Source organism: Euleptes europaea, chromosome 1 (assembly GCF_029931775.1).
Source record: "Euleptes europaea isolate rEulEur1 chromosome 1, rEulEur1.hap1, whole genome shotgun sequence".
NCBI classification, from domain to species: Eukaryota; Metazoa; Chordata; class Lepidosauria; order Squamata; family Sphaerodactylidae; genus Euleptes; species Euleptes europaea.
The window spans coordinates 30,752,720-30,774,718 of record NC_079312.1 but is presented as its reverse complement, the minus strand read 5'-3'; the positions used below and the strand labels follow the sequence as shown (position 1 = coordinate 30,774,718).

Sequence of the window (21,999 nt, the reverse complement as noted above, 5' to 3'; positions counted from 1 at the left end):
AAGCCGGTTTGAGTCTCCCTTAAGTGGTAGAGAAAGTCGGCATATAAAAACCAACTCTTCTTCTTCCTTTAGCTAGAAGGAGCTTTTCTTCCTGCAGCTCAGCATTTCTCTGCAACAATCTCACTGCTACCCTGGGCTGGGCCTGAGGGGCATTTTAGGGCACTCATGTATACACTGTCAGAGACTAAAGGTGCAGGGCCAGGCATTTCTGTTTCTTCCTGTGCTAACATCACATACAACACCCTTCCAATTGTCCAATCAAAATACACTGTGCAAAAGTTAACATTATTTTTCTTATTTGGATGATAGAATTTGGACATTTGATTATGTATGGAAGGCGGGGATGGAAATGAGGCAGGGAATGGAGGGAACACAGGTCTGTGTGTGCTCTGGATTGCAAAAGGGGAGGGGGGGAACAGACTTCTGTAGAAACACAACTCATGATCTGCATCAAGCCAAGTCGGAGTCTGTCATCTGTAAAGGTTATGCAAATTGGCAGCATTTACACATATTTGCACATGTTACATAATTTACTCTTCTCTGCCAGACATGGGGAGTATGCGACATCCTCTTGACCACAGGAAATCCTTCACAGTGTGCTCACAGTGGTTCAAAACAACAACAACCCAGTTCTGAGATTTCACAGTTTCAATCCTGTCGTCATAACTAGGCCTAGAAAACTGTGTGTTGAGTAAATGAGAGTGGAAGCTTTGCAGGTTGTGCATCGCATTCTAAACTCGCACAGAACTGCAGAATACACACAGGCTTGGAAATAAATCTGCAAGAAGAGGGTACGATCCAGGAGCGGAGAGGGCTGAAGATGCCACTTTTTAAAGAAAGTGCATTAGAAAGAACATTTTAAAGCTTTAAAAAAAACGAATTGGGAAACAATCTGTTTGAATGATACCGAAGAGCTGAGCATCTCAGGATTCAGACAAAGCCAGCAGATTCCAAGGTATGGTATTGGGAGCCATGGGGGAATCTCTAGACACCCATGTGTGGGTGGGGCCTCACCTGTAGCAGTTGTTGTGGAAGCGGTTGTAGCTGCCAAGGGCGGTCAGGGCTCCCAGCCCGATAGCATATGAGAAGAAGATCTGGGTACCAGCATCAATCCATACCTGAGATGAGGGGAACAGCCATGGTATGAACCCCACCGAGTGGGGGGGGGGCAGAACTCTGTTTGCATGGCCAGATCTGGCCACCAGAGGGCGGTGGTGGTTACATGCAAGGACCTCGTTCCCTGCACAGAACTCAGCTACATTCAGCCTCTTGGCTTCCCCAGTCACTTCCACCAAAAGAAAGCTTCCCTCACCCTCTTTCCATCACCGTCTAGCGCTTCCGGCCCCTTACCTGTGCCACAGCAAGCTTGGACCAATCGGGTTTCAGGTAGAAGACGATGCCATCAAGCGCACCAGGCAAGGTCACCCCGTGTAAGAGCAACAGGATCAGAACCACATAGGGGAACAGCGCAGTGAAATAGACAACCTGCCAAAAAATATAAATGATACAATAAGAATACCACAACACTGTCTTTGTGGGCTGCCATAAATGGCTGCTACACAGACTAAACTGAGGCTATCATATTTTGGTCACATCATGAGACGACAAGAGTCACTGGAAAAGGCAGTCATGCTGGGAAAAGTTGAGGGCAGCAGGAAAAGAGGAAGACCCAACAAGAGATGGACTGACTCAATAAAGGAAGCCACAGCCTTCAATCTGCAAGACCTGAGCAAGGCTGGCAAAGATAGGACATTTTGGAGGACTTTCATTCATAGGGTCGCCATGAGTCGGAAGCGACTTGACGGCACTTAACACACACACACAGAGTTAACATAAGAACACAAGAAAGGCCATGCTGGATCAGACCCAGGTCCATCAAGTCCAGCAGTCTGTTCACACAGCGGCCAAGTTCAGCTTGGTAGTTCATGAAATATGGATGTCTGGACCATGGAAGGAAGTACTTGAGGGGCTGTCATATAGAGGATGGTGCAGAGTTGTTTTCTGTTGCCCAAGAAGGTCGGACCAGAACCAACAGGTTGAAATTAAATCAAAAGAGTTTACGTCTAGACATTAGGAAGAATTTTCTAAGTTAGAGTGGTTCCTCAGTGGAACAGGCTTCCTTGGGAGGGGGTAAGCTCTCCTTCCCTGGAGGCTTTTAAGAAGAGGCTAGATGGCCATCTGTCAGCAATGCTGATTCTATGACCTTAGGCAGATCATGAGAGGGAGGGCATCATGGCCATCTTCTGGTCACTGGGGGTGTGGTGGTGGGGAGGTAGTTGTGAATTTCCTGGATTGTGCAGGGGGTAGGACTAGATGACCCTGGTGGTCCCTTCCAACTCTATGATTCTAAAAGAATCAGGGTCTTACGTTAAAAGTTAAGGGACTAAGGGCACTTTCACACTTGCCGAATAATGCACTTTCAATCCACTTTCAATGCACTGTGCAGCTGGATTTTACTGTGTGATACGGCAAAATCCACTTGCAAACTATTGTTAAAGTGAACATAAGAACATAAGAAACATAAGAACATAAGAAAGGCCCTGCTGGATCAGACCAAGGCCCATCAAGTCCAGCAGTCTGTTCACACAGTGGCCAACCAGGTGCCTCCAGGAAGCCACAAACAAGACGAGTGCAGCAGCACCATCCTGCCTGTGTTCCACCACACCCAAAATAATAGGAATGCTCCTCTGATACTAGAGAGAATAGGTATGCAGCATGACTAGTATCCATTCTAACTAACAGCCATGAATACCCCTCTCCTCCATGAATATGTCCACTCCCCTCTTAAAGCCCTCCAAGCTGGCAGCCATCACCACATCCTGGGGGAGGGAGTTCCACAATTTAACTATGCGTTGTGTGAAAAAAATACTTCCTTTTATCTGTTTTGAATCTCTCACCCTCCAGCTTTAGCAGATGACCCCGTGTTCTAGTATTATGGGAGAGGGAGAAAAACTTCTCCCTCTCCCATAATACTAATACATAATAAAGTGGATTGAAAGTGGGCTGAAAGTGCATTATTCAGCATGTGTGGAAGCGCCCTAAGACTTCGTGGGAGGTCCCAGGGACAGTGGCTAGAGCATCAGAGTGGGATCTGGGAGACTTGAGTTCAAATTGTTGCTCAGCTGTGAAGCTCACTGGGCGGCATCAGACCACTCACTCAGCTGGACCTACCTCACAAGACTGGTGTGAGGGTAAAATGAGGGAGAATGACTGACGCCACCCTGAGATCGTTGGAGGAAGGGTGGGATAAAAACGTACTGGACAGATAGAAACAACTTTGTCAAAAGGGGAAGGGGCCGTGGCTCTGTGATAGAGCCTCTGCTTGGCATGCAGACGGTCCCAGGTTCAATCCCGGCATCTCCAGTTTAAGGGACTAGGCAAGTAGGTGATGCGAAACACCTCAGCCTGAGACCCTGGAGAGCCGCTGCCAGTCTGAGTAGAAAAATACTGACTTTGATTGGCCAAGGGTCTCATTCATTGTAAGGCAGCTTCATGTGTTCATGTGTTCAAAAGATAGTGGTCTGTGGCTAACAGATGCCTCTTCACTGAACAGCCCATGTAGTATAATGGTTAGACTGGGACTCGGGAACCTAGAGTCAAATCCCATCTCAGCCCTGAAGGTCAACAGTTGACCCTTGGCCAGTTTCTCTCTCTCTCTAACCTACCTCCAAGGGTTATTCTGAAGATAAAATGAAGGATAGGGAGAACCATCTACAGTATATACTCGAGTATAAGCCGAGTTTTTTAGCCATGATTTTTGGCTTAAAAAACTCACCTTGGCTTATACTCGGGTCAATACGGTAATTCGTCTGCCGGGCCCTCTCCCAGCGTGCTCCCGCCGGCCAGCTGATGGGCGGGCTGTCCCACCTTCTCCCCCCCGCCCGATCGCGCCTTCTGCGCGGTGGCGGTTTCTTCATCCCGCACCCCATCCCACCCCGCCTTCTGCTGGGCGGCGGCATTCACATACTGGTGGGATTCTGCATTAGGGGGATGTATTCTGTCTTCTTTGTTATCAAACCTAACTCCAAACCACAGTTTGGCATAAACACACCACTGTTCGCATACTTCATCTCCTCCCTTCTTTCTCTCCCCCCAGTCAATTAGTAGGGCTGCCAGCTCCGAGTTGGGAAATACCTGGAGATTTTGGGGGTGGGGCCTGAGGAGGGCAGGGTTTGGGGAGGGGAGGGACTTCAATGCCATAGAGTCCAATTGCCGAGTTGGCCATTTTCTACAGGGGAACTGATCTCTGTCGCCTGGAGATTAGTTGTAATAGCAGGCGATCTCCAGCCACCACCTGGAGGCTGGCAAACTTATCAATTAGTTACTTCCTGCTGAGTGCACATAGCTTCCCTTTTACTGGTAAACTTGCAAACCATGGTTTGAGTGCTTTGAAACCTGGATTATAGGGGAAACACAAACCATAGTTTTCACCATGGTTCAATGTTACATTTGAACTAGCCCTCAGGCGTTTACACTTTCCATAAGCTTCCTTCCCACCGCACAACATGTATATACATTGACAGGCCCCTGCCGAAGTGCCCTTTACCTTCCCAGTGGACTTGACACCCTTCCAAATGCAGAAGTAGACAATGATCCAGGTTGTGAGCAGGCAGAGGATTAGCTGCCAGCTGAGCTCTCCTGGTTCGGCAAGGTCCCCTGAAATCCGCAGCACCTTGTTTCTAAGATAGTTGGGGAGGGAAATAGACTGAAGGTACAGTTTGAGAAGCAGAACCAAGGGAAACGCCTTCACCTCTGTACATACACAGGGCTGGCCTACCATTTAGGCAGGGCATGGTGACTCACCTCAAGTGACAGATTCTGAGGTACCATTAAGGGGCAGCAGATGAACAATAATTGTTATTTTTTTTTCACCACAACTTTTGGATTTTCTTCCTTGGGCCTTGCCCCGTTCAATCGCTCATCTCACACATTCTCAGTAGGGTTGCCAGGTCCCCCCTTTGCCCCCAGTGGGAGGTTTTGGGGGCGGAGCCTGAGGAGGGCGGGGTTTGGGGAGGGGAAGGACTTCAATGCCATAGAGTCCAATGGCCAAAGCGGCCATTTTCTCCAGGTGAACTGACCTCTATCAGCTGGAGATCAGTTGTAATAGCAGGAGGTCTCCAGCTACCACCTGGAGGTTGACAACCCTAATTCTCAGCCACCTTGGTCCACTCATTCCTCTCCACAGTGGCCATCTGGGAAACTGTAAACCCTCCCTCTGCAGAGACCCATACCAGGGTTGCCAGGTCCCTCTTTGCCATCGGTGGGAGGTTTTTGGGGTGGAGCCTGAGGAGGGTGTGGTTTGGGGAGAGGAGGGACTTCAATGCCATAGAGTCCAATGCCAAAGCGGCCATTTTCTCCAGGGGAACCAATCTCTATTGGCTGGAGATCAGTTGTAATAGCAGGAGACCTCCAGCTAGTACCTGGAGGTTGGCAACCCTAACCCACGCCCATAGCAGTCTTTCCGAGAGCCGCATCACTCACTCCCAGAACTCGATGACGGGAGAGCGCTGATCAGCCAGGTTGCTGCAGTTCCCGGCAGTGCCGTTGGTGCCGTTGCCGCAGACATTGTGACCGAACATCTCGGTGCACTCCGGGGTGTTCCAGGAGTGTCCACAGGTGGCCCAGGGCAGAGTCTCCGTCAGCGAGTGCACCAGGTAGAAGAGGCCCCAGACCAGGATCATGATGTAGTAGGAGTTACAGAAGAAGACAATGACCATGGAGGCCAGGCCCAGCCCTGGGGAGAAAGAGCTGGTTAGATCCAGATTCGGCCAGGCTTTCCCCCCAAAACATGCATCCCACACTTGCCGCACTCTCCCCAAAACATGCGTCCCACACATGCCCCACTCACCCCAAAACATGTGTCCCACACATGCCCCACTCTCCAGTTTTTCCCCAGCAGAACTGCAAAACTGAGCTGAACAGCTGGTAACTAGGACTGTGTGTGCATCCGACAACGACAACTCTGCACAAGGAGAATACAAATTCTGTCTCCAGATAATATATGCAAAATAATAGTGTTGCCAGGTCCTCCTTCCTCTCCACTGGCGAGAGGTTTTTGCGGCGGAGCCTGAGAAGGGCGGGGTTTGGGGAGGGGAGGGACTCCAATGCCATAGAGTCCAATTGCCAAAGCGGCCCATTTTCTCCAGGGGGACTGATCTCTGTCGGCTGGAGGTCAACTGTAATAGTGGGAGATCTCCAGCTAGTACCTGGAGGTTGGCAACCCTAGCAAAATAAGTATATGCTTGCTTGTTTTGCCTAACTTATTCTGCATCTGTAAGTCAGAGGAAGCGGCATAAATATAGCAAAGTTCCCACTTCTGACCAACGGAAATTAGGATTGCCAATTTCCAGGTGGTGGCTGGTGATCTCCCACTATTACAACTGATCTCCAGGCGACAGAGAGATCAGTTCACCTGGAGAAAACAGCCACTTTGGAAGGTGGGCTCTGTGGTGTTATACTCTGTTTGAGTCCCTCCCTTCCCCAAACCCCGCCCTCCTCAGGCTCCATCCCCAAAATCTCCAAGTATTTCCCAATCCGGAGCTGGCAACCCTACTGGAAATCCTACTCAATCCCAGTATCGTTTCTGAGATTCCATGAGACGTTGCCCTGTACTTTCAAGCCTCTTAGCCTTGAGGGCTAGGAACCTGGTATGCTTTTTTGTAAAATGATAAATTTCTGAATTCTGCACCTGGAATCAGGTAGGCTCTGCTCACTTCTTTAGTGGAATAGTCACTGCCCTGCTAATGGTTAACAGACAAGCCCAACACGGTCACACATGTCTAGTTGTGCTAAAAAGTTTTTTGGGACCTATAGTAAACCCTTAGGTCAGCCCTCCTGCATTGACTGATGGCAACCCCATTGAATGCAACCCTCAAGCATCACCCACTCATTCCCCCCCATGGTAATTCACCCATGCCTGGAAGAGCTGTCCTTTTTGATGATGAATATAGCTTACATTTGAAGATGCACAGGCATTTCTGCATTAGGAAAACCATGGTGCCTGGTTGTAGAGTTGCCAACTATACCAGGTAATAGCTGGAGATCTCCTGCTATTGTAACGGATCTCCAGCCGATAGACATCAGTTCCCCTGGAGAAAATGACCACTTTGGCAATTGGACTCTATGGGCATTGAAGTCCATCCCCTCCTTTTTGTGTGAAAAAAAGTCTCGTGATACCTCAGACTGACAAAATGTTCGTGGATGTTATTTAAAAAATCTGCAACTGCCTGCCCATTTCCTACTACGCGCCCACACCTTTTTCAGTTTACCACAGCTTATGACGGAAGTGAAGGGCTTTTTGTAAGAACAGGGCAATCTGCCTGGAGAAAGCCCACCTAAAATACGGTGAAACTTTACATATGACACAATAAGATGCTTTGGTTTTAGTCAATCACCTCATGACGTTTTTAAAAAAAGGCATTTCGGATGGAGGCATTGAGGCAGCTTGATTTGTGGACCCTTGTATGTGTCGGGACACATCAGTATAAAATGGTTCAGGTTTAAACTTGTGAGGTAAATCAAAGATGGTTGGGTGGTGGTGGGGAGATACCTTGCAGCCGAAAGGCCCACAAGAAACTTAGTAAGACTCACATTTCATGAATACATTTACAAAAATCTTATCAGTTACAGTGAAATCAGCCCTCCTCAGGCTGCACCCCAAAAACCTCCCACCGGTTGCAAAGAGGGACCCGGCAACCCTACTGGTGCAGGAGGCTCCGATTCGGTCAGTGGTTCCCAAACGTTTCGGGCCACCGCCCCCTTCGTTCCAAAAACTCAACCCCATCGCCCCCTATCCTATACAAAGTATTATTCAAAATAGGGGTTTGTATGACTCACTAAAGAAGATAATAACAATAACATTTCAAAACAGTGACAATTAATTGTACATCTATTCAAAATCAAATTAAAACTTTTTAGTTGGAATTTATTCAACAGAACTGATGAACTTGATCCAGTGGTACCAGCTCTTCAAAGTCTGGGGGAAAATCCTGATGGTTTCCACCAAATTTGCCAGCATGGTGCCATAGCTTGATCTCTTGTAAATTAGTGAACAACACAGTTGGAGGGGCCTGCCTCTAGCACCCCCCCTGCTGCCCCCTTGCCTCTTAGTGCCCCCCTAGGTAATCCCACCGCTTCCCAGGGGGTGGTACTGCCCACTTTGGGAACCACTGGGTTAGGTAGTGAACCAGGACTCCTCACATCCTGAGGACCTCTGGAGGCTGATCTGTCCCTGAATCCATGTGTATCCCCTTCTAGCTGACTCTGTTGACCAGCTGCAGTCATAGCCACAAAGACCCACCAAGTGACCGACAACATGGTTGCAGGGTCAAAGCAAACTTACCCCCCTCGGCCCAAGCTGTAGCTCATTGGAAGAGCCTCTGCCTTGCATACAGAAGGTCCCAGGTTCAATCCCCGGCATCGCCAGTTAAATGATCAGCCAGTAGAACATGTCCACTCCCCTCTTAAAGCCTTCCAAGTTGGCAGCCTTCACCACATCCTGGGGCAGGGAGTTCCATAAGTTGTTCCTTTGCAACTGGACACTCAGCCACGGCCAGTGCAAGTCCTTCCACTACAGCAGGTTTTCAGAATTTTCGTACCTATAGGGAACACATTCCCTGCTGACAGCTGCCAAGGAACTCCTGAGTACCTGCCAGGGAATTCCTGTGCATTGTGAGGATTCTTTAGCATTTTCTAGGGGCGAGCATTTTCTAGGGCCAAGCCTATTGGGCCCTTCTGTCATGCCCACATGACCCCAGAGTGTACCCTAAAAATCCCTAACACTTTCCTGCATTAGACTTATTGCTGGGGAAGAATGCCAGTGGCAAGCGAGTTTTAACAACAGGAGCTCGTTTGGCGTTTTTGATCTTCTCATTGAGAAATCCCTGGCACCAGATTCCTTGGAAGGCAGTGTGAAAACCACTGCTCTGATGAAATAATCTCTCACAATCCCCTTGAAGTGCCCAAGACCCAGACCAATTTATGTGGCATGCATAGGGTTGCCGGCTCCATGTGGGGAAATACCTGGAGATTTTGGGGACGGAGCCTGAGGAAGGTGGGGTTTGGAGAGAGGAGAACCAGTGTGGTGTAGTGGTTAAGAGCGGTGATTTGGAGCGGTGGACTCTGATCTGGAGAACCGGGTTTGATTACCCACTCTTCCACATGAGCGGTGGAGGCTAATCTGGTGAACTGGATTTGTTTCCCCACTCTTACACATGAAGCCAGCTGGGTGACCTTGGGCTAGTCTCAGCTCTCTCAGCCCCACCTACCTCACAAGGTGTCTATTGTGGGGAGGGGAAGGGAAGGTGATTGTAAGCCGGTCTGAGTCTCCCTTAAGTGGAAGTGAAAGTCGGCATATAAAAACCAACTCTTCTTCCTCTTCCTCTTCCTCTTCAATGCCATAGAGTCCAATTGCCAAAGCCGTTGTTTTCTCCAGCGGAACTGATCTCCATCGCCTGGAGTTCAGTTGCAATAGCAGATTTCCAGCCACCACCTGGTATCCTGAAGAGGAATCCTAAACTCTCATGAAATCTGACTAGCCGGTGGAAGGCAGATAAGATGTAACTGTTACTACCCATAGGGAGTTCATGAAAATTAGACTATTAAGAAATAATAACAACGGAACTTTGAAGAAATGGAACTGATGAAGAAATAGAAACGATCGTCTTCTTAGCAACTTCTACATGAAGAATACCTTTTTGCCTTGCTCTAAAACTAGCATTTTGTACTTTGGACTTTGAAGGAGTTTTGTATATATCTTGTTTGTTATATGTTAATTGTGCACCTTAGACACTTTTGTTACACTATTGTGTTGTCCGTTTATTATCAGCCTATCCTGCACTGCCTTCTTTACCACCTGGAGGCTGGCAACCCTAGGCGTGCAGTCCCAGAAGGACCGGTGCCCTAAAGCTGAAGAGGAGATGGTGGATGAGGTTACCTTTGAAGAGGGGAGCGATGTTCCAGGCAGCAATCCCACCTTGCTTCATGAACTGCCCCAGGGCCACCTCCAGGAAGAAGACGGGGATCCCCCCAACAAAGACGATCAGCAAGTAAGGAATTAGGAAGACACCTGCACAGACAAGGGGAGGGGTCAGCAAAGGGGGGGAGAACAGCAGGCCTCGTTCAGCAGATAGCTAAAGATGCTAGGGGCCAAATCACACTTCACAACTGGGAGCATGATTTTGACCGTCACCCACGAGGGAACGTTTCTCCCAAGCGCGTGGAGTTGGGTTGCCAGGTCCCTCTTCGCCACCAATGGGAGGTTTTTGGAGTGGAGCCTGAGGAGGGTGGGGTTGGGGAGGGACTTCCCTTCCACAGAGTCCAATTGACAAAGTGGCCATTTTCTCCAGGGGAACTGATCTCTTCTCGGCTGGAGATCAGTTGTAACAGCAGGAGATCTCCAGATACTACCTGGAGCTTGGCAACCCTAGCACGGAGCCCTATTTGGCTCAAAACCAGAGCAAGGGGGGTGAAGGGGAAAAGGCTGAAACCCCATTTCCCCCCTGCACTGTAGTCTTGATCCAACTGTGAAAAACAAATTCCCTCACACCTGAGGTAGTGACTGTCTGTGTCAAAGTTGGGTCAGGGAAACCCAGATAACTACACATTAAAAATTGTAACACTGGAGCCTTAGGTACTGGACGTGAGCAGATTCCTGCCGCCTGCGCCGGGCATGGGCCCTTCCTGCTCAAGAGGGTGGGGAGGCTGATCCTTCCCTTTCTTTTCCCTCTGCTAGTTAAGTTTGTACCCTTAATTGCAGTGCAGGAGGGAATTTTTGGTAGGGGCAGCTTCTCCTGTTTCCTCTGAAGCAAGGCTAGCTGCATCTGCTGAAACGTCCTCCCACATTTTGGTGCCAGGTACTATGCTTTCCATCAGGGGCTGTGGCTCAGTGGTAGAGCATCTGCTTTACATACAGAAGATCCCAGGTTCAATCCCTTTCACGTCCGATTAACAGAATCAGATAGTAAGTAGATCATGATGGGTAGTCATGTTAGTCTGTCTCTAGCAGCAAAAAAGAGCAAGAGTCCAGAGGCACCAGAAGGTCAGGCCAGAACCAAGGGGTTGAAATTAAATCTAAAGAGTTTCCATCTAGACATTAGGAAGAATTTTGTAACAGAGCGGTTCCTCAGTGGAACAGGCTTCCTCAGGAGGTGGTAAGCTCTCCTTCCCTGGAAGTTTTTAAGCAGAGCCTAGATGGCCATCTGTCAGCAATGCTGATTCGATGACCTTAAGCAGATGATGAGAGGGAGGGCATCTTGGCCATCTTCTAGGCACGGAGTAGGGTCACTGGGGCTGTGTGGGGGAGGTAGTTGTGAAGTTCCTGCATTGTGCAGGGAGTTGGACTGGTTAACCCTGGTGGTCCCTTCCAACTCTATGATTCTATAATTCTGTAAAGACTAACCAAATTTCTGGCAGGGTATGAGCTTTCGTGAGCCACAGATCACTTCTTCACAGTGATTCCCAAAAGCTCATTCCCTGCCAGAAATTTTGTTAAGGTGCTACTGGACTCTTGCTCTTTTCTACAGATAGTAAGTAGGTGATATAAAAGACCTCTGCCTGAGACCCTGGAGAGGTGCTGCCAGTCTGAGTAGACAACACTGACCTTGATAGACCAAGGGTCTGACTCAGTATAAGGCAGCTTTATGTGCTCATGCCGAAGGGGTTTGGAGTTTGCATTTTTCAAACAGCAGCCTCCCATCTCGCATGGCAAATTAATTCTGAAAAGGAGGAAGCTTTCAGAATTTGGTTGTGACCTGGGCACTGGGGCTCTGCTCTTTGAAGAATGACAGTCAGATATCCCAGTCAGATATTCCCCCAAAGCCACAAAAATAGCTCTTTAGACCTTGGAGATGACCTGTACAGCACCTAACGCTCTGTGAGTGCTAAATAAAAATTGAAACAAGTTGTTTTGTGAGAAAACTGGGAAGAGTCTGTGCTTTTGCCTTGACGATTAGTAGTGTACAATGTACAAAGAAGGAGTCCGGTCACAAAAGGGCAAATGCTCAGAGGACAGCTCCACCCATGACCATTGTCCAGAGCAGTCCAGCCCTAGCACATTTCTTTCCTTTTCATTGTGACTGGATACAACAGTTCCTTCATGTGCAATCTTGGACTGGGAAAAAAAAGACAATCAAAAACCTTACGTACACTTCTGTTGGGGGGAGGGTATTGCCACAACCTGAGGAATCTGGAATCACAGAACCATCCCTTTAAGATTCTGTTAGTTTTTATTGGGCGCCATTGAATGCAAATGGTGCCAATAGTAAACAAAGAGGAAGAAGTCTCTCTCACTTCAGTCTGTTGCATCCCCCACCCCCAAATTGTGTCCTAACATGTCGAGAGACCTCCAGAAACATCACAGGGGGCAAAAGCAAGGGTGACTGTTGTGGAAGGGCAGAATCAACAACAAAAAAACCCTCCTTCAGGGGGAGGAAGGGCCTTCTGTAAACCAAAAAGGGGGCTTATTATGTTTCCTAGGCGTATCTTTAAATAAATGGTTGCACTTAAGAACATAAGAAAAGCCATGCTGGATCAGTCCAGTGACCATCAAGTCCAGCAGTCTGTTCACACAGTGGCCAACCAGGTGCCTCTAGGAAGCCCACAAATAAGACGACTGCAGCAGCACCATCCTGCCTGTGTTCCACAGCACCTAAGATAACAGGCATGCTCCTCTGATCATGGAAAGAATAGGTATGCATCATGACTAGTATCCATTTTAACTAGTAGCCATGAATAGCCCTCTCCTCCATGAAAATGTCCACTCCCCTCTTAAAGCCTTCCAAGTTGGCAGCTATCACCACATCCTGGGGCAGAGAGTTCCACAGTTTAACTATGCATTGATCTCTCACATTAAGTCCCGGGTGCAGTATGTGGCTTCCTTACTGCAAGGGGAGGCGGCCGCCTGGATGGTGTTGCAGTATGAACTCCGCTCGCCGGTGCTGCGGACCCTGGACGAGTTTATGGTAGCACTCCGAAACCGCTTTGAGGACCCGACTCTGGGCGAGCGGGCCAAAGCCTCCCTGATGCAACTGCGCCAAGGGACCAAGTCGGTGGCGCAGTATGCAAGTGAGTTCCAGTCGTTGGCTAGCCGTATTCTGGACTGGAGTGAGGCCACTCTGGTACAGTGTTTCAGGGAGGGTCTCAACCCGGACCTCCAACATTGGGCCTTCATGCAAGGGAACCCCCCAGATGTGGAAGGCTGGGTTCGCCACGCTGCGGACATTGAGAATCGTAAACAACTCCTGAATTTGTCTAAGCAGCGCATCGGACGTGACCCGAGACCCCGGAGCGACCGGGGCCGAGACTTCCGACCGGGAGGGAGCGGGGGTCCCTCGGCCGCTGAACGCCGCAAGCGTTTTGAGACTGGTGTCTGCCTGACCTGCGGGGGAAAGGGACACTTTGCGTCGCAATGCCCCTCTCGTGCGGGTCGTCCCAACCCTCCTCGCCAAGCCCCGACCGAACCGCAGAAGACGGCTGCTGAGGACCAGCCCCGCCGCAGGAGCGGACCACCGGGCCGACGTTCCGGCGCACCCTCCGCACTCCATGCTCGCCCCCAGGATGTGGTCTCCACCTCCACGGTCCCAACGGGGTCCCGGATTACAAATACTACTTTTGATTCGGACGGGTCCCCGAACGCCACCACCCCGTCCCCCTCTTCCAGCGAGGAGGAAGAGTGGGAACAGCCGGCAAAAAACGCCGTCGGTCTGCTGTAGAGGGGGCTCCGCAGCAGACCGCCCCTATCGTTGTGCAAGGAGCTCCACTGATGGTAAGCGCCCAAGAGGACAATGTGTATGTGCGTGTTCACCTGTCCCTACCCAAAGGGGGTCCCAGTTTAGAATTCCCCGCTTTGGTTGACTCGGGGTGTGCCCGCACCATGATTAGTGAGGAAGCTGCCAAGAAACTGGGAGTCCGGTGCAAGCGGCTTCCGGGACCCCTCCGCTTTTCCCAAATGGACGGGAGCGATTTTAAACGGGGCCCAGTGACCCACAGAACTGCAGCCGTGATTATGTCTGTGGGGGAACATTGGGAACGCTTGTATTTTACCATCGCCCCTATTGTAACCCCAGTGGTGTTAGGGATGAACTGGCTACGAGGACACAATCCCTCCATCGACTGGGTTAAACGGGTGCTCTCGTTTCCCGAAAGCCCCTGTGGGGTGCATGACAAGGAACGGGTACTCAGGACTCCGGCCGCCAGGACTCCGGCCGCCGCGTTGGTAGGGGCCCCCACCCCAACCTCCGTTCCTCCTCAACTGCCCACAGAATACTCGCAGTTTGCGGATGTCTTTGATGTTAGAGAATGTGACGAACTACCTCCCCACAGAGAGACGGACTGTGCCATCGAAATTGTGGGGGAAGGCAAGCTGTCTAAAGGGAAGGTCTATCCCATGAGCCCTAGTGAGAAGGCGGTGTTACGGGACTATCTGGATGCCAACTTGGCGAGGGGTTTCATACGCCCTTCCAAAGCTCCTTATTCGGCCCCAGCCTTCTTTGTGAAGAAAAAAACGGGAGATCTAAGACTGTGTATTGACTTTCGTAGGCTAAACGCGGTCACCCAGTCTAACGCTTACCCTCTCCCTCTTATTCCCGACCTTCTAGCACAATTAAAGGAGGGCCGAATCTTCACCAAACTGGACTTGGTGGAAGCATACCACCGCATTCGCATTAAAGAAGGAGACGAACCCAAAACGGCCTTTTCCAGCTGTTTTGGAATGTTTGAATACCTAGTCATGCCGTTCGGACTTTCGGGGGCTCCCAGTGTTTTTATGCAATTGATTAATGAGGTTTTACATGATTTGCTGTTTCGGGGGGTGGTAGTATTTCTCGATGACATCCTTATTTACTCTGAAACCATGGAAGAACATGTGCGTCTGGTTCGAGACGTGCTCCAGCGGCTGCGGGAGCACAAACTGTATGCTAAAGTGTCCAAATGTGAATTCCACCAACCTTCCATTACTTTCCTTGGGTACGTGATCTCCCACCAGGGTTTGGAAATGGACCCCGCTAAGGTCCAAGCGGTGCGGGATTGGGAAACCCCCACCACCCGCCGCCAACTCCAGCAATTTTTGGGGTTCGCCAACTTTTACCGCAACTTCATTCCTAACTTTGCCCAAGTTGCGCTTCCCCTCACTGCCCTGTTGCGTACCAAAGACAAGGGGGCTAACGCCGCGCTTCCCTCAGCCCGTTTGCAATGGTCCCCCCAGTGCCAACAGGCTTTTGAACGTTTAAAACTACTTTTTTCGTCCGAACCCGTGTTGGCTCACCCTGATTGCACTAAACCTTTTGTGGTGCAAGTAGATGCCTCGGATGTGGCCATGGGCGGGGCCCTATTGCAGAGGGATGATGGGGGGCGGTTGCGGCCGTGTGCCTACTTCTCCAAAAAGTTTTCCCAGTCCGAAATCAACTGGGCTATTTGGGAGAAGGAGGCGGCAGCGGTCAAACATGCCCTCACCATATGGAGGCACTTCTTAGAAGGGGCCGAACTGCCATTTGAGGTGTGTACCGATCACAAGAATCTTGAGGCTCTCAAGGGAGCTAGAAAACTCAACGCCAAACAAATTCGGTGGGCCCAATTTTTCGCCAAATTCCGGTTCACCCTCAAACATGTTCCTGGCAAAGAAAATGCCCTAGCCGATGCTCTATCGCGACTTCCCCAGTATCGCAACGATTTCGATCGCCCGGTCGACTCCCTGTTCACTCCCGAGCAGCGAGGGGAGGTCCCAAGCTTGGCCGTCACAACCCGGTCCCAAGCCCGTCAACCAGAGACCCCCCCTACGCTCAAGGGTATCCCGGAAGCCTTCCAACAGCGGCTCCGGAACGCCTCCTTACAGGAGGAAGAGCACCATCTCCTCCCCACTGGCATGGAACGAACGAACACCTGGTGGGTACAAGGGGGAAAACTATATGTCCCATCTTCCCTTCGCAAAGAGGTGTTGGGACTTGTACACGGTGCCAGGTTGGCGGGTCATTTCGGCTTCATAAAAACTCTTCACCTGGTTAGGAGGCAGTTCTGGTGGCCCGGTATGAGGTCCGATGTGGAGCTGTATGTGCGCAGCTGCCCCACTTGCGCCACAGCCAAGAAACGAATGGGAAAACCCCCCGGGCTTCTCAAACCGCTTGAGAACCCCTCCCGTCCCTGGGAAGTCATAGCCATGGATTTTATCACCGACCTACCTCCCAGTCGGGGAAAGACGGTCCTTTGGGTAATCACGGACCTTTTTTCCAAACAGGTCCATTTCGTTCCATGTGCGGGTCTTCCTTCGGCCCAAGGCTTGGCTAAACTGTTTGTCACGCACGTCCTCAGACTACACTCGATCCCTAGGAAGGTCCTCTCCGACCGGGGGGTCCAGTTTGTAGCCAAATTCTGGCGAGCCTTCCTAAAATTGATGGGGGTGGAGGAACAGGGCCTCTCTTCCGCCTATCACCCCCAGACTGATGGTCAAACTGAACGTGTAAACGCGGTGGTAGAATGTTATTTGCATTGCTATGTGAATTTCCACCAAGACGACTGGGTCGACCTGCTGCCTTTTGCCGAATATGCGTACAACAATGCGCCCCATTCCTCTACCGGCTTTAGTCCCTTCCAAGTAGTATACGGGACGGAATTTGGTCCTTTCGGTTCCGCCCCCGTCACGCCAGAGCTCCAGTCCACCCCCAACCTTCAGGAGTGGATTCAGGTAGTTAAATCTACCTGGCCGTGGCTGCTCAAAAACCTTGAGAAGGCAAAAAGCAAGTACAAGGAACAGGCAGACAAACACCGGTCTCCGGGGTGGGAACTTAAAGTGGGGGAGCAAGTTTATCTGTCCACCAAAAACCTCCGCTCTCTTCGTCCCTGCAAAAAACTCAGCGACCGTTATGTGGGACCTTTCCCCATTACCAGGGTGATCAACGAGGTTACCGTGGAACTAGAGCTCCCAAAGACCCTCAAGGGAGTCCACCCTGTCTTTCATATAAGCCTCCTCAAACCCTATGTGGCAGCTCCCCAGTTCCACCCCCCTCCCGAACACGAGATTCCTACCGTGGTGGGAGGGGATACCCATTTGGAAGTGTCCAAGGTTTTAGATTCCAAATGGAAGAAAGGGAAACTGTATTACTTTGTTCATTGGAAAAACCTTGGGTCCGCGCACGACGAGTGGGTGGCCGCACCCCACATGGCGGCCCCTCGCTTGGTCCGAGAATTCCACCTCGCTTATCCTGATAAGCCTCGTCCTTTCGAGGACGCGGGAGGGGGGCCTTAAGGGGGGCAGAATGTGAGGGTCTCTGTGTCTCTGACTCTGTGTCTCTGCTTTCCATCACCTGCTGTGTTATCAGTGAACTCATAAAAGCAGTTCACACCTTCTGGTCCCAGGCGCCTGGCCTGATTGCCCCAAGTATCTCCCCCCCGCTGTTCTTCCTGTCTGTACTCCCTCAGGCCGATGCGGCCTTGGAAGTGTGATAGCTTCAGCAGACTTCCTGGGACTCGTTTGATGTTTTGTATTATGCCAAGCTTGTAACTTCCCATAACAATAAGTGTGAACCCCAGTGCCCCAGTGCCCTGGAGTCAATATATTCTGTAAACCCGATAAGCCCCTCACTTGCAACTTTCTACCTGTGCCTGTCTCATCTCCTGATGTCTTCAATAAATCCTTTGTTTCTGTATCAACGTCTGAGCAATTGATTTGGAGAATAGACTCAGAGAGGGGGATCTCTCACACTTACTGTTTATCAACCTGCTGTTTATGAAGTAGATTTCTGTGCAGGCACACCCCTGGCCTGCGCTGTCCCAATGTGGGGCTGCAACAGAAGCCACAGAGACGAGCAAACAACTGCTAGGCTTTAAAACACCACAGGGCAGACTGTTGCAGAGTAGAGGAATACAGCCTCTCACACACTGAGGAGAGGGCATTCAGCAATGCTTAACGGGTGGTAAGCCTTGCTGTGAGAACAAAGGTGTTACCAATGGGCCGGTTGTGAAATGGGACACGTCAGCTCCTAGCTGCTAGGTTGCGGCCACCTGCCAGTGCCACCATGTTTTACTTATCTCGATTGACCAGTTTTCAACAGCTTTCGTGACGGGCTCATAGGCAGTGCAGGCCACCACAGTGTGGAGACAGACACGGGAAAGCTGAATCCCGCATGTGTTGACTGAAGCACGCAATCCCTCTAGCAGCATGGGTGGGTGGCATTTCAAGCATCTTCCTTGTGTCTGCCTTGCACCCACTGGCCCTGTAGGACAGGGCTTTCACTTGATCCCCTTTCACTATGCTAATTCCGTTGCAGCAGAGTTTGTGGCTCCCTTTGATTCAATCTGCTACGTGTTTTCCATACTGCTCATTCAGCAATGCTGATTCTATGACCTTAAGCAGATGATGAGAGGGAGGGCAACTTGGCCATCTTCTGGGCATGGTGTAAGGTGGGGTCACTGTGTGTGGGGGGGAGGTTGTCTCTCCAGGATCAGAGGAGCATGCCGGTTATCTTGGGTGCTGTGGAACGCAGGCAGGATGGTGCTGCTGCAGTCGTCTTGTTTGGGGGCTTCCTAGAGGCACCTGGTTGGCCACTGTGTGAACAGACTGCTGGACTTGATGGGCCTTGGTCTCATCCAGCAGGGCTTTTCTTATGTTTTTATGTTATGAATTTCCTGCATTGTGCAGGGGGTTGGACTAGATAACCCTAGTGGTCCTTTCCAACTCTATGATTCTATGCTCATTCAGACAGGGGTGGGGGTCTGCATAATGCAGTGTTCTCTCCACAGGAATAATTTCAAATTGGGGCACAGTGAGCTGGAGTTTGTAGGAGGAGTCACCTGATCATTTCCACAACAGCCCTGGAGTGATCCAGAGACATGGCTGCCACAGCTAAGAGAACCAGCGTGGTGAAGTGGTTAAGTGTGGTGGACTCTAATCTGGAAAACTGGGTTTGATTCCCCACTCCTTCACGTGAGTGGCGGTTGCTGATTTGGTGAACTGGGTTGGTTTCCCCATTCCTACACATAAAGCCAGCTGGGTGACCTTGGGCTAGTCACAGCTCTCTCTGAACTCTCTCAGCTTCACCTGTCTCACAAGGTGTCTGATGCGGGGAGAGGAAGGGAAGGCCGGTTTGATTCTCCTTAAAAGGGAGAGAAAGTCTGCATCCAAAAACCAACTCATCTTCTTCTACTACTACTATCAGAACCTCTCTCTCTGTGTGTGTATGTTAAAAGCCTCAGAAGACGCGTCCCATTTCCGCTTGGCAGCCATTCCTCCAGCATAAACAGAATTGCCTCGGCAAAATGCACAGATGTCATGCAGAAGGAGTCAGGTGGGCTCCTGCCTCTGATCTGCCGGGAAACGATTCTCCCTGCCCACTTAGGGTCTGAAGAGCCAATCAGCGAAGAGCCTGCAGCCCTTCCTCTCCACTCCCCCACCCCCAGCATGTGATGCTGCATATTCCTTCTCCACTCTGTAGCTGGGTTGTTCTTTTTGCAGTGGGGACAGGAGGGGACTAAGGGTGAGGTTTAACCACTGCAGACCCAAGGAGGAAGAAAAGAACAGCTTAAAGGAGGTGGGAGGAGGGAGAATTGTTGCTGTCGTTCAGAATCGTGGCCTTCCGTTGAGAATCCAGACCAGAATCCGTGTTTATCTCAGCTCTGGAGGAAATAATTGTGGAAATGACTACCTCTCTGAGCACATGCAGAGTGCTTTTCCCTCAACACTGGGTGAACGCGACCAAACCTTCTCTGTCTGGATGAAGAAATAAGGTCACCTGGAATCAAAGTTGTACCAGACTAGAATCAAGGGGAACTTACATTAGGGTTGCCAGCTCTGGAGATTTTGTGTCAGAGCCAGAGGAGGGCGGGGTTTGGGGAGGGGAGGAACTTCTGTGCCATAGAGTCCAAGTGCCAAAGAGGCCATTTTCTCCAGGTGAACCAATCTCTATCAGCTGGAGATCAGTTGTAATAACAGGAGATCTCCAGCTACTACCTGGAGGTTGGCAACCCTAACTTACATGTGATCCTGGAGGTTCACAGCTGAAAATCCAAACATATGTTATGGCCTTAAATAACAGCTGCATGGTTCGGGGGCTCAGAATCAGGGACATCAGGCTCACAAAGGGGGCTAGGGAGGTAACACTTTTTTCCCGGGTGTAATTTCTCTGATCAACGGTCCCACCCGGAGATGTTTTGAGCCTCAGTACTGGGGGGGGGGGGGGGACGGGACAGGCACTGTACAGTAAATGGCAAGGCAGAAAAGTCTCTAAAGCTGTTCCATTTTAGGAAGGGATTTCCCTCACAGAATCATAGCGTTGGAAGGGACCACCATGGTCATCTAGTCCAACCCCCTGCACAATGCAGGACATTCACAACTACCTCCCCCCCACACACCCCCAGTGACCCCTACTCCACGCCCAGAAGATGGCCAAGGTGCCCTCCCTCTCATCATCTGCTTAAGGTCATAGAATCAGTATTGCTGACAGATGGCCATCTAGCCTCTTCTTAAAAACCTCCAGGGAAGGAGAGCTTACCACCTCCTGAGGAAGCCTGTTCCACTGAGGAACAACTCTAACTGTTAGAAAGTTCTTCCTAATGTCTAGACGGAAACTCTTCTGAATTAATTTCAACCTCATCCTCCTGCTTCTCGTCTGCATCCCTTCCACTCAATTGGGGCCCGCTCAGAACTGGGCTCTGCAAGACACACACACCCGCAGCCACTATTATATCTCACCTCACCCCACAGCCACCAAGCCAACATCCCCTTCCCCCCCCCACTCCACGGCCACCCCTCACCTCCTCCATTCTTGTAGCAGAGGTACGGGAAGCGCCAGACGTTGCCCAGCCCCACAGCGAAGCCAACACAGGACATGATGAAATCCATCTGCCGGGTCCAGGTCTCCCGTTCAGGGACGGGCAGCTTCCCGGGGCCCACGGATACCACCAAGGGGGCAGTGATGGCTCTCTCGTCAAGGGTGGGCTCCCCCGTGCCGCTGACTGGCTCGGCACTCTCTGCCTCAGCCACCTCTGAGCACGCGCTGCCCTCTGTGGAGGCAAGGACAACAGGGTTAGCCAGGAAGGGGGTCCGGGAGAAGGGAAGGGGAGACAATTCTTGACAAAAATCTTGAACAGGGGCTGCTAAATTGAACACATTAAGCTACCTGATACTGAATCAGACCCCTGGTCCATCAAAGTCAGTATTGTCTACTCAGACCAGCAGCGGCTCTCCAGGGTCTCAGGGCAGAGGCCTTTCACATCACCTAGTTGCCTCTAGTCCCTTTAACTGGAGATGCCGGGGATTGAACCTGGGACCTTCTGTGTGCCAAGCAGGTGCTCTACAAACTGAGCCATAGCCCCTCCCAATTATTATAAATCGCTCTGGAGAAGGGAGCTGTGGCTCATGAAAGCTCATACCCTGTAGAAATTTTGTTGCTAACAAAATTTCTGGCAGGTTATGAGCTTCCGTGAGCCACAGCTCCCTTCTTCAGAAAAATTTTGTTAGTCTTTAAGGTGCTACTGGACTCTTGCTCTTTTCTACTGCTACAGACAGACTAACGCGGCTACGCATCGTGATCTATCTCAGAGGAGCAGTGCGTAGGCAATGCTTTGGATACTGTAAAGATCCACCCGACTGAGCCTCAAGTATGCAAAATGTAACCGATATGGGGAACTTGTGATATCTGAAGAAGTGAGCTGTGACTCTCGAAAGCTCCTACCCTGCCAGAAATTTTGTTTGTCTTTAAGGTGCTACTGGGCTCTTGCTCTTTTCTGCTGCTATTGACAGACTAAAAAAGCTACCCTGAAGAGGGACAATAAATATGGGCTCTCCTTTATCTTTTATTCTGATCTTCTGCTGGTTTTTTTTTTTTTTTTTGCCATCTCATTTCTAGATTTCTCTTCCACTCACCACGAGGGCTAGAAACTGAAATTTTTTGGGGAGACACCACAGGAATTAATAAGAGATGTTGCTTTTCAGGAAGAAATTCTTTAAGGAGGGGACCTAATAATAGGGTGAAAGAGAATGGATTATCTCTTTTCCAAGGTTTTATTGAAGATCAC

The 21,999-nt window shown here is 50.4% G+C and overlaps 1 protein-coding gene across 1 annotated transcript in view; it reads right to left on the bottom strand.

Moving 5' to 3' along the window:
- Positions 1–21,999, bottom strand: part of LOC130483578 (sodium- and chloride-dependent creatine transporter 1-like) — a 40,616-nt gene that overhangs the window by 12,813 nt on the left and 5,804 nt on the right. Inside the window, exons 2-7 of the mRNA XM_056856371.1 lie at positions 20,737–20,985; positions 9,935–10,066; positions 5,482–5,734; positions 4,547–4,679; positions 1,351–1,485; positions 1,015–1,118 (exon numbers count right to left, since the gene is read on the bottom strand). Of these exons, the coding sequence (XP_056712349.1) occupies positions 1,015–1,118; positions 1,351–1,485; positions 4,547–4,679; positions 5,482–5,734; positions 9,935–10,066; positions 20,737–20,985 (1,006 nt within the window). The remainder of the gene's footprint in view (positions 1–1,014; positions 1,119–1,350; positions 1,486–4,546; positions 4,680–5,481; positions 5,735–9,934; positions 10,067–20,736; positions 20,986–21,999) is intronic.